General features: G+C 47.2%; 1 protein-coding gene across 1 annotated transcript in view; it reads left to right on the plus strand.

Moving 5' to 3' along the window:
• ofd1 (OFD1 centriole and centriolar satellite protein) overlaps positions 1 to 12,226 on the plus strand; it is a 58,940-nt gene that overhangs the window by 19,611 nt on the left and 27,103 nt on the right. Inside the window, exons 7-9 of the mRNA XM_084311578.1 lie at positions 7,883 to 7,956; positions 11,454 to 11,545; positions 11,971 to 12,160. Coding sequence (XP_084167704.1) covers positions 7,883 to 7,956; positions 11,454 to 11,545; positions 11,971 to 12,160 — 356 coding nt within the window. The remainder of the gene's footprint in view (positions 1 to 7,882; positions 7,957 to 11,453; positions 11,546 to 11,970; positions 12,161 to 12,226) is intronic.

The raw sequence follows: 12,226 nt of genomic DNA on the forward strand, positions 1-12,226 counted from the left end.
GAACAAACAATTTGCACTCACATGCACGTGACCAGGCCACGCCCCCGCGTCCTGCTATAAGACGCCGGACATGGTCACACTCTACCTTCCTCTTTTTTTGTTTCCAACATGAACGTTGCAGTGCACTCCGTGAACTAGTTGTTATGAAATGCATGGAGAAATTACACAATGTTGGGTTTTTGCCGGAGGTTCACCAGCCCCTGGAATCTTCTCGGCACATCCTAACAGTGCATCGGACCTGTCCTGGGGTTCCCTCATCTCGTGACAGCGGATCGAGGGACGTCGCGCGACGGCTAGCAGTCGAGCTACGTCGCGCACAGGTAGGGTCTGCGCTGCCAGGCATTAATGCTAGCATTTGTGATACTGCTCGTTGTCTCGTGAGACAGCCGAGTTGTGTATTGGCGCGAGGGGCAGGATATTTGGGTAAACATGGTCGTCATGACTCTGAATTGGATGTTTTCCCAGCTATCCTGGAGCGCGCGGCTAATGCTAATGCTACGATGCTGGGTCACTGTTCCTTTGTTCCCCGCCGTGGGCTGTCACCACTCTTCCCTCCTCTTAACCGGTTCATTGCTGAAGGTCAATCGGTGTCTAATGTGGGGGGTTTTGCTGAGGCTTATTTACCCCTTTTACGGGTGGATGGGCTGACAACAGGGCGCAAGGCAGGTGTGCCGTGGCTTGAGAGCCAGGTAGCATCGGTCCTTTGCCCTGGCATGGTTGAACGGTGTCCCACCCGGAAGCCGACGCCAGAGGGCGAGTCGGCCCGGCAGGTGGCTGTATGGGCTGATGAAGTTTATACCGCCGCAGGACGGAATTTAGCGGCGACCAGTGTCATTGCTCAGTTGACTGCTTTTCTGTCCACAATGGTGTCAGGTAGTGGGGCCTTAGGGCCAGCCGACGTTGAAAACATCGCATGTGTTTTTGGGGTTATAGAGCTTTTAACTCAGTCGCAAGCTATAACCGCAGGGAGGACCAGGATGCTGTCAACTCTTATTCACAGGCATCTTTGGTTGGAGCAGTCTTCCTTTGAGGAGGAGAAAAGACTTCTTCTCCTCAGGGCTCCCCTCTCCGCAGAGGGACTCTTTGGTCTTTCCGCAGGAGCGCGGGCGGTATTTGACCTAGGCCCCACACCGCCTCGCACCACGCAGCCAGAGGTGAGGGCGCGGCCTCGCCAACGACTGTGGCGAGGCCCTCAACCAGCGGCCATGTTTCCCCCGCCTGAGGTACCCTGGACACAAAGAAAACAGGTGATTGCAAGGCCGACAGCCTTGGCGGCCGAGGGATCGGCTATATTAGATGAGCACGCCCTAAAAAACGTCGCCGTCTAGCTTCCGCATTTTGCCCTGATTGGCCCCGGTAACGCCCTCCAAATGCCCATTTTCTTTTCCCCCGCTCAGACGCCCAAATGGAATACATGTATATTATCGCGACGCGATAACGTTATTTCCCTGTACATTGCAACGTTAACACAACGCAGCTGTCAACTGTACTTTACATATTATCCAAACGAGGACCACATAACGCCATACGAGGACCACATAACGCCATAACACGCCATAATGTTATTTCCCTGTACATTGTAACGTTAACACAACGCAGCATTTCCCTGTACATTGCAACGTTAACACAACGCAGCATTTCCCTGTACATTGCAACGTTAACACAACGCAGCTGTCAACTGTACTTTACATATTATCCAAACGAGGACCACATAACGCCATAACACGCCATAATGTTATTTCCCTGTACATTGTAACGTTAACACAACGCAGCTGTCAACTGTACTTTACATATTATGGAATACATGTATGTTTTATCGCGACGCGACTTCACTCGCAACGCCATAACGTTATTCGGGCATTCATAAAATTGATTGAATGAAATTGATTGAATGAAAATGTTATTAACAGATTGCAGAATGGGTACAATACAGTACGGCTCAATACACACAATTGTTAAGGGGATGCAGACCAGAGAAAGACTTTCATCTTCTAATGTGTGCTAATATGCCGTGTTAATATGTGATTGACCAGCGTTAATATGAACCAAAGGCTTTGGCTTTAATATGGCGCGTTCTGGCATCTGTGATTAATGGGGGTCTGAACCGCGTCGAACCAAGCGGCGACCTCATGCGCATGCGCGGCGAGCACCTGGGCGAAGGAAAAGGAAATGCGCATTACCGTACTGGCGTATGGCGATGTATGCGGAAGCGATCTTGCACTCTTTGGCTGTGATAAATATAGACGCGGCAGGCGCGCGTGATTTGGGTGGTAGTAATATCACTGCAGGGCTACGGTGTGTAGGAACTAGGGCTGCACGATTAATCGTTTTTTAATCGAAATCGCGATTTGGAATGATGCAATTATCAAATCGCCAAGCCTGCAATAAATTTTTTTTTTTTTTTTTTTTTTTTTATTTAACCAGGAAGTCCCATTGAGATACAAGATCTCCTTTGCAAGGTAGACCTGGCCAAGATGACAGCAATAACATTTGCAATACATCACACAGCAATAAAATGTGCGATACATCACACAAGAACATAATAAATATGCATGTATACAATACATCACATGTAAACACAAAGCAGAATAGTCTACATGATAGTAAAAGTGTATAATACAGGGTAATACAGTAATTTTGCAGTTGGGACCCAACTACAGAAAGCAGCAACATGCTTCTTGTAAAAAACCGGGACCGGGCCGCCTATCTACGGTTCCTGGCGGACCAGCGGCAAATGGCGGCGGGTGCGCTTTGGGATTATCATCACATATGGCTACAGCAGTGCCGTATGTCGAGGTGGATGGAGAGAACGCTGAGGTGGGGGCTTGTATTGCAGTTTGCGCAACCCCACCCTCCGTTTTCAGGTTTGGTACAGACAGAGCAGCAGTGACGGCTCTGGCCGACGAGATCCAATCTCTGTTAGCGAAGCAAGCCATCGTTGTGGTCCCAAAGGAGGACGCGATGTGTGGCGTTTACTCCCAGTATTTTCTGGTGCCCAAGAAATCGGGAGGTGTCAGACCTATTCTGGATCTGTCTGCGTTCAATCGGCTGATTGTGACGAGGCGGTTCAGGATGTTGACCGTCAAACACCTGATAAGCTCCGTCAGAGTGGGGGACTGGTTCACCTCCATAGACCTCAAGGATGCGTACTTTCACATCCCGATCTTCCCTCCTCACAGGAAATTCCTTTGCTTCCTCTTTCAGGGTGTAGCGTACGAATACCAGAGGCTGCCGTTCGGCTATTCTCTGGCCCCTCGCACATTCACCAAGTGCGTAGAGACTGCGCTGGAGCCTCTACGTCGTCAGGGGATACGAGTTATTTTCTATCTCAACGACATTCTGCTCCTCAGCCGGTCGGAGGACGTCGCCAGGTCTCATACCAGGCTGGTGGTGGAATTCCTCACCAGTCTGGGTTTTGCTGTAGACTGGAACAAGAGTGCTCCTCTTCCCAGTCAACGGGTGGAGTACTTGGGCTTATTTCTAAGCTCAAGGTCTATATGGGCATCCCTCTCAGAGCGGCGGCGAGAGGATATTCTCGGCGCGCTCGGGAGGTTCCGTCCTTGCAGGGCGGTTACGCCGCTGACCGTGATACGCCTGCGCGGTATTATGGCATCTGCTCAAGCTGCCACCAGCGGGGTCCCCATGGGCAGCAGGCTGTCATACATCACGGTCTTCACCGGTGCCTCCATCACGCGATGGGGGGGACGTGTCGGACCGACGCAGTAGGGAGCAGCTGGCAAGGACCATGCTGCCCGGTCTGCACTACATATCAATGTGTTGGGATTGAAGGCAGTGCTTCTGTTCTAGTCCTCGGTCGGCTCGGCCATCATGTGATGGGCGAGCAAGTTCTGATCAGGACGGACAGCACGACGTCGGCGTCGTATGTCATCAGACAGGGAGGAGTACGCTCCTCCCGTCTCCACCGGGCGGCGGCCGATTCGGTCCGTGGCCGCCCGGGATTCTGTACGCGTCCCCCCCCCCCATACACCCGATAGCTCAGCTGTTGGGGCGGGTACGTCAGGAGTGCGGGACTTTGATCCTGGTCGGGCCGGGGCACGGCTGTGTGGTTCCCGGCCCTGATACAGCTCTTGCTGGCCCCGCCGTGGTCTGTTCTGTGGTCACCGCGGGCCCTCTCTCAGGCACGCTGAAGGCTGCTGAAAGGGTGAATCTGGTGGGGATGCGTCTTAATGCGCACGCTCCGTCCACTACCGTGGCTTACGCAGGGAAGTGGCGTATGGTTCAAGAGTGGTGTGAGGTTGGGGGCTTGGACCCGGTGTCATGCCCCCTGGACTCGGTTCTGTCCTTCTCCAGTCTATCCTGGATGGGCGGTCGGCCTCGACAGTGAAGGTATATGCCGCAGCAAAATCTTCTTGTCATGTGGGCTTTGAGGGCAGAACACTGTTCAGCCACCCTCTCGTGGGACGTTTCTTGCTTGGCGCACAGCGTCTCAAGCCTGTGGAACGTTCTGTCTCCGAGTCGGGACCTCCAACTGTTGTGGAAAGGCTGTTGGGGGGCCCCGTTTGAGCCTCTTGAGCAGGCGCCATTGGATCGTCTGTCTTACGACCACATTCCTTTTTTGGGCCATCACCTCCGCTAAATGCGTGGGTGAGCCGTGTGCTCTCTCGGTGCGGTCTAAGTACCTGTCTATTCAGGCCGGTAGCAGCCGACTCTGTGGCCTGATCTGGCCTTCGTGCCAAAGACCTATCCGGAGCTCTTTTCACTCCAGGGATATTGTGATTCAGGCGTTTCATCCTCCTCACGCTAGTGGGTTGGAGGCGAGCCTTCACCTGTCGTGTCCTGTCCGTGCACTGAGGGTTTACTTTAGTCGCACGCAGGATCTCAGGGCTTCCGATCAACTGTTTGTTTGTTACGGTGGCCCTCACGCGGGTAAGGCGCTGTCCAAGCAGCGCCTGTCACATTGGTTGTGCGAGGGCATTGCCCTTTGCTACACGTTGGCTGGACAGGTTCCCCCCAGGGGCGTCAGGGCGCACTCCACTCGTGGTGTGGCGGCCTCTGCTGCCCTGTTGGGGGGGCCTCGGTGGAGGACATCTGTGCTGCGGCCTCCTGGTCCTCCCCGAGTCCTTTCGTTAGGTTTTACCTCATGGACATGACTGGCAGTCCCTAGGTCCGGGACCTCTCCTGCATCCCGCCATCAGGTGGGCTAGCAGGAGTGTGTGGGTGTGGACCGCGGAGTGCTGTGTCACACGTGGTCCCGCTTGCGCTGTGCGTTCGGAGGTGCCTGGTTCCCCCCCCCTTTTTTTGGTTGTAGTTGACTGCCTCCCCCCCTTCGTTAGGACGGGCGGGTGGACGGGACTCCGTTATGTTATATGGGCAGGCAGGGGAGTGGCGTGGTCACGTACAAGTGGGTGCATGTGTTTTGGTTTCCGTGGCACAGTAGGTGCTGGAGATAATGATATCTCAGAAGGCAGAGCGAGACGCTCAGCCAGTATTCATATAACTAGAGTTATAGGATAAGCTTACGTTATATGTAGTAAGCTGCTGAATCAAGCAAGTGACTTTTTTCAAAAAGAAATTCAACTGAATACAAAGTAAAAAGGCATTTGTTTGAACTAAATTGAACATTTATGTAATCAAAACATGTTCTCACCCTTCCCCTCAAGTTCTTCCCACACTACTAGGCAGAGCTGCCTCTACGCCTGTACATCACACAGCCTACAAAACGGCTCTGCCCCAACTGCCCTATTACTTTAACATAAATTGACCCGAGCGACCAAATTAGTTTAAAAGAACATGCAGTAATGACTTTGAATTGCATGCATACATAGCATGCATACAAATAACCAAATATGAAGCTTGTCTGAATATTTGTGAGTCATGCAGTGATGTAGTTATCAGAAAAATAAATAGACCATCCATTGTTTATTCGTGAGGACACCTCCGTTCATTGTAGTTTCCATGGACACAGTGTATAAACATAGGTTGCACCGAATTCAGCGTTTCCGTTAGCCGGTAATTACCGGTATTTGACCGGCAAAATCTGTTAAAGTCCGACATATTTAATCTCTCCGGTCATAATGTCCGGTGAAAATAATTCCCTCTAAGCACGATTTGATTATTTGAATTGTATTCAAATAGGCTAAAATTAAATAGCCTATGCGATGAACGAAATAATCATTACATTTGTTTCATCGTTGCTTCACCAAGCAGGTATAATAATGGTGTCAGCGGGAGCTTGCTGCTAGATTTGCGACTGCATGCAGCTGCAGATCCGGAGCTGCACACCACAGTGCAGTACTCAAATTCAGCCATTGGCAATTCAGCTGTTGGGTGGGGGGCGCTGCTGAGCGGTCCGCAGATAGAGCCTGAAAACAGCTGAATCTGCTGCTCTGCAGCGTCATACTCTCGCAAATAAGTCGTTGGGAGGTGGAGAGAGTCGTCACGCAAACCCACGATAATGTTGCCGTCTCTCTCTGCCAAATTTCTCAGTTCTTCGCTTGATATAATTAATACAAATGTCCAATATAACGGAATTCGTTAGCTCATAAAAATGTGATTATAACAGACTGCTGTTTATTAATGTCGGGCGACTGCCCACAGACACCTATTTGATTTAAAGTCGGCAGCAGCACGGAGTCTCTGGACTTATTTTATTTGGAATATAATGACTGTATACGCAAAAGTAGCCTAGTTTTAGGTTAAAATATTATAAATCTACATGCCTTGAGGATGTCATTCTTTATATAGCATGCCTATCAATTGTTTTTAAGCTCAATAAACTGACCGGAATTTCTCTCATTTGACCCGACACTGAGGCCGGCAACAATTTTTTCTAACGGAAACCCTGGCACCGATGCTGTGAAGTGAAATTATTTAACTTTTTTTTCACAATAATTTCAGTTCACATAAGCTAAGTTTTCTTAGGGCTATTCTCATTTTGACCTGTAGGTGTCACTGTTGTGTAGTGCTAAAGTAGACGATTCCTGATCTTCTGACTGCTTGTTACATCTAAACAGGCTACCAGCTGTTTAATTCGGTGAGGGCTAGTGATTGGCTTCTGAATCCATGGTGGGAGTTTGTGCACTCCCGCTGAACTGGCAGCTGTGTTACAGACGGATATTTGTCTTGCCTTGAGTACAATTAAATAAATGGGCTTGGGAGTAGATTGGCTTTGAAGGAGTGATTAGGCCTTAGAGAGGAAGCTTACTATGTTTAAATAACTTCCCATAACTCTTCATCTCCCATCAACATTCAACTAAAGTATTCAGTCATATATACAGTGTTATGTCTAGTATTGTCTACTATGAGACTGTCTGGAAGTATCATTATGTTATAGTTACCATGGTCACCAAGATGTCTGGAAGCACCAGTATGTCGGGTCATAGTTACCATGGTCACCAAGCTGTCTGGAAGCACCAGTATGTCAGGTCATAGTTACCATGGTCACCAAGCTGTCTGGAAGCATCAGTATGTCAGGTCATAGTTACCATGGTCACCAAGCTGTCTGGAAGCATCAGTATGTCAGATCATAGTTACCATGGTCACCAAGCTGTCTGGAAGCATCAGACAGTATGTCAGGTCATAGTTACCATGGTCACCAAGCTGTCTGGAAGCATCAGTATGTCAGGTCATAGTTACCATGGTCACCAAGCTGTCTGGAAGCATCAGTATGTCAGATCATAGTTACCATGGTCACCAAGCTGTCTGGAAGCATCAGACAGTATGTCAGATCATAGTTACCATGGTCACCAAGCTGTCTGCATGTAGATCAGGTTACCTTGAGGTTGAAATGTCCAGCCAGAGACTAGCTCTGCTTCAGGGCCTCATAATGTACATTACATCATGTTTCATGTTGCTTTCAGCCATATTCCATCTCATGGTTCAGCCAATACAATTCTGTCTCTGTTTTCTTTCAAATCATCAGATGCAAGCTTGAGTTGAAGGAGGAGGTCATCAAGAGGACAGAAAAACTAACAGAAAACGAGAACAGAAACAAAGGTTTGTGTATGTTCATCTTAAGATACTCCCCATTTACTTAAAGGAACATGCTAACATTATGAGAAATGTGCTTACCGTCTTCTCAAGAGTCGGACGAGAAGATCGATACCAATTTCCTCTCTGTGCGTTCAGTTGAAAGTAGGGCTGGGCGATATGGAAAAAATCATATCGCGATAACGATATGATAATTTTATTTTATTTCTCGATATCGATAATTATCGAATTGTTATAAGTATACATTTTTTTTTTTTTTTTTTTAACAACAGATGTATGTTTATTTTGCAGCAATTCTTTGTCATTGCCGCCATCTTTAGTGTTACATCCCCTCACACTCCAGTTCTCAGGCTGCAGCTGGTTTAAAAGCTAAAGTAAACCGGCTTCTCTGCTGGCTGTGGCTCCAGAGGAGTTGAACAGTTCTGGCTCTGCTAGTTTATTTTCGATCTTTTGGCGCTTTTTTGGTGGACAAACCACCGCACATGTGCACCGTGACTCGTGACTGGAGTCTAGTTCTGCTAGCACACATAGCCTACTGTGTACAGACGGTTTCAAACTGTATTTTAAATTAGAAAGCAAACAAAATAAATGGACAAGAGAAAAATAAATCTGAATTTGGTCAGTATTGTCATTTGGACAAGCAAAGCCATTACTTTAAGTTGCAGGCAAGAAAGACAAGTCTGTCCACTGTCTCTGGTTTTAAAACTGCCCTGTTGCAGGTAAAAAAAAAAAAAAAAAACGATTTTTCGATTTTTTTTTATTTCGATATTCGATATCGATTATTAAAATATATCGCGATATTTATCGTTATCGTTATATCGCCCAGCCCTAGTTGAAAGCTAACCTAGCTTAGCACAAATTAATGGAAATGGATAGGGACCAGCTAGCCTAGCTGTTGGCCAAAAACACCTCTCCTGGGCCCTCATTTATCAACCATTCTTAGAAAGTGTTCTATCTTTGTTCTTAAGCACATAATTTAGAATGTGTGTATGCACAAAAAAAAACTGGATGTATCACACGTGCGTACACAGGTCGTACGCACACCTGTCTTGAGAAATATCACTTTGATCCTACGCTGCAGCTCGTGCACGATTTTAAAGGATAACTCCACTTTTTTTTTAAATTAGCTTATTTAACATCTTCCCTGGAGTTAGACAAGAAGATACACACCTTTTTTGTCTCTGTGCGTGCATTTTAGCTTTGGGAATAGACGCTCCGTTAGCATAGCTTAGCTTCATCACTGGAAGTGGGGGAGGACAGTAGCCTTACAGTGCCTTACAGTGTATTGCAAGGTCTGACATTGACCAAACTTGATATGCATGACCTTGGTGGGCTCTAGGTCAACTCCTGAAAAGGGGGTCAATGTCAGACTTTGCAATCAAAAGTTAGGGGGCTAATAACCCTTGCCATAATTTCAGTGCGCCCCTAACTTTTGATTGCAAGGTCTGACATTGACCCCCTTTTCAGGAGTTGACCTAGAGCCCACCAAGGTCATGCATATCAAGTTTGGTCAATGTCAGACCTTGCAATACACTGTAAGGCACTGTAAGGCTACTGTCCTCCCCCACTTCCAGTGATGAAGCTAAGCTATGCTAACGGAGCGTCTATTCCCAAAGCTAAAATGCACGCACAGAGACAAAAAAGGTATGCATCTTCTTGTCTAACTCCAGGGAAGATGTTAAATAAGCGAATTTAAAAAAAAGTGGAGTTATCCTTTAAGTATTTGCATATAGCACTGCCCGTAATTAACCATATATACGGTAATGGAACACCCCCATGAAATGTGGAAAAGTGGACTAAGCCGAGGGAAGCGTGTTATGGAGAAATACGTGACAGGCTGACAGACATGTACACGGACGGTGATGTCGGATATGATATCTATTAACTTAAAGACCATATTAACTAATAAAGACCGTGCTGGAATATGACTGCCTTTTTTCCGTTTTGTTCGATTAATACCCAGGGATTAAAGTTCTCCTCAATTTTATTCCAAATCGCGACGGATTTTCCGTCAATTTTCTACCTGCTGCATATGATTTCTAGAGGCATACAATCTATTTTGATGTCAGTATTGGGTAGCCTATATAAACAATAATACGAGAGCATATACAAGAACAATGAATCTCACTGCCATGTATGATGTAGCCTGTACGCCATGTGTAGCCTGCCTATGTGATCAATACAAACATGAACTTGAATTCCATCATGTCTGTGTGCGGGAGCTCACAAGGCTGTTGTCACAATGTAAATAAGAACGTGCACTGAAAAGTTACAGTATGTAGTTGGTTGATTATTTGTATGACAGTCAGTAAACCCTTGCAAAAAGTATCCGTTTTATTTAATGAATTGAAAACATGCAGCATGCCTTTCCTCCCGGCAGCAACGACATGAATCAGGCAAATGCGCATCACTGAGTGGAATCCCTTTCTATTCACATAACTGCATTTGTGATGGAGCTTTGACAGCTACATGGGTGGTACAGTAATAACAGTCTATTGCTCGATCCATCTACAATATCACGATGGACCGTGCCATGTAGCCTATGTATAGCCTGCCTATGTGATCAATAAAAACGCGAACTTGAATCCCATCATCATATTTACATAGTCTGTCCACTATGTTTATTACTTTGTTATTTCCCCCCCCCCCTATCTATGTAAAGCGACCTTGCATGGGTCTCTTGAAAGGCGCTATATAAAATGAAGCTATTATTATTATTGTTATTATTATTATTATTACCACGTCTGTGCGCGGAGTGCACAAAAGAAAATACTGTCTTTTACTGTTAGTCTCAGTGAAGTTTCAACGGAGCGAGGTAATCTATTCTAACCAACAAATTGAAGTAGAAAGCATTTCGTTGTCGCCAATCTTATTTGGAAACATGACACAAAATAATAGTATGTCGCTTTTTATTTGAAACAATATTTAATCGCGTTTGGAGGTGGGTGTTCTGCGTCTGCCCCCCCCGTGCCAAACAAGCAAGCCAACCGCTTGTTCGCGCGTGACCCCGTTATAATTACACTACTGTCGCTATTTTACAATGAACTATAATGAATTACGGGGCATACAGAAGTTGAACACGCCAGTGTTGGAAGTAATGCACGGAAGCTTATTTTCCGCGTTGCAGACTGCAATAATAATATTCTACCACCGGGCGCCAGCTACGCATGCTCCGAGCTGTGTGTATATATACGCACAAAGTCGAGCACAAGTTCAATTTGATAAGTCCCACACTTTGTTTAGAAATTATCGTACGCAGGGGTTACGCACATATCTGTGCGTACGCAACGTTGATAAATGAGGGCCCTGGCGTTTTAAGCTAGGCTAGTGGTGCGTATCTGCTTCCATTAACTAGCGCTAAGCTAGGCTAGCTTGCAGCCGGATAGCTTTCTACTACTTTCTACTGTTGTAGGGCTATCCTCGATAGGTCTCTCTGGCCAGCGTATTGCAAAGAATTTTAACGTTTCATCCGTTTCATCTCTACATCCTGTTTCCCTCCTCAGTGGAAACTGCTCGCATACAGAAGGAGGTGGCTGTAATCGACACTCGGATAGAGGAACACAGTAAAGCCTGTTCTGATCTGAGACAGCTGCAGGTAAAGTTCCCTCCTCTGCTGTACTTAACAGACACCCCACAGCGTCAGTACGTTTGATAACGTCGTCGGCGCACGGCTGCTACATTGGTCTGTCATGAAATGGAGATAAAGAAAAACCAGACAGAAGGTATTGCCTTACCTGATTACCTGACGGAAACTGGTTTATTTCTAAATTAGGAACTAACAGTGAGTATACTGACAATACATTTTAATCGAATCTCTAAATCTAATCGAAATGCTATTCCTGCGGTGGCCCACCGCTAAATGAATACAGCAGACACCCTGCAGTGTCATCTGTCCTACTATAGTTCATTAAATGATTCATTTCAGACTTATATTGGGATTCTACAGTATTGATCAGGCTCCATTTCAACCATGTCTGCTCCTCCTCCTCCTCCTCCTCCTCTGTGGTTGTCTGTCTGTAGATTGAACTGGACACCTCCCAGCAGCAGGCGTCTCTCCTGGGCCAGCAGGGGGAGCTACTGAGGGAGAGGCTGGAGGCGATGAGCGACTACCCCAGCCTGAGGAGAGAGAAGGTGGAGCAGCAGGGACAGCTGCGCCTCCTCAAGAAACAGGTGGAGGAGGCCCAGGAGGAGAACCGGCTACTCCGTGCAGGTGAGGAGTGATGACCGGAGACGCCCCCAATACCTCCCAGGCAGGGGTGGGGAAGTAACTAAGTCC

This window comes from Notolepis coatsorum, assembly GCF_963971535.1.
Source record: "Notolepis coatsorum genome assembly, chromosome: 3".
NCBI lineage: Eukaryota > Metazoa > Chordata > Actinopteri > Aulopiformes > Paralepididae > Notolepis > Notolepis coatsorum.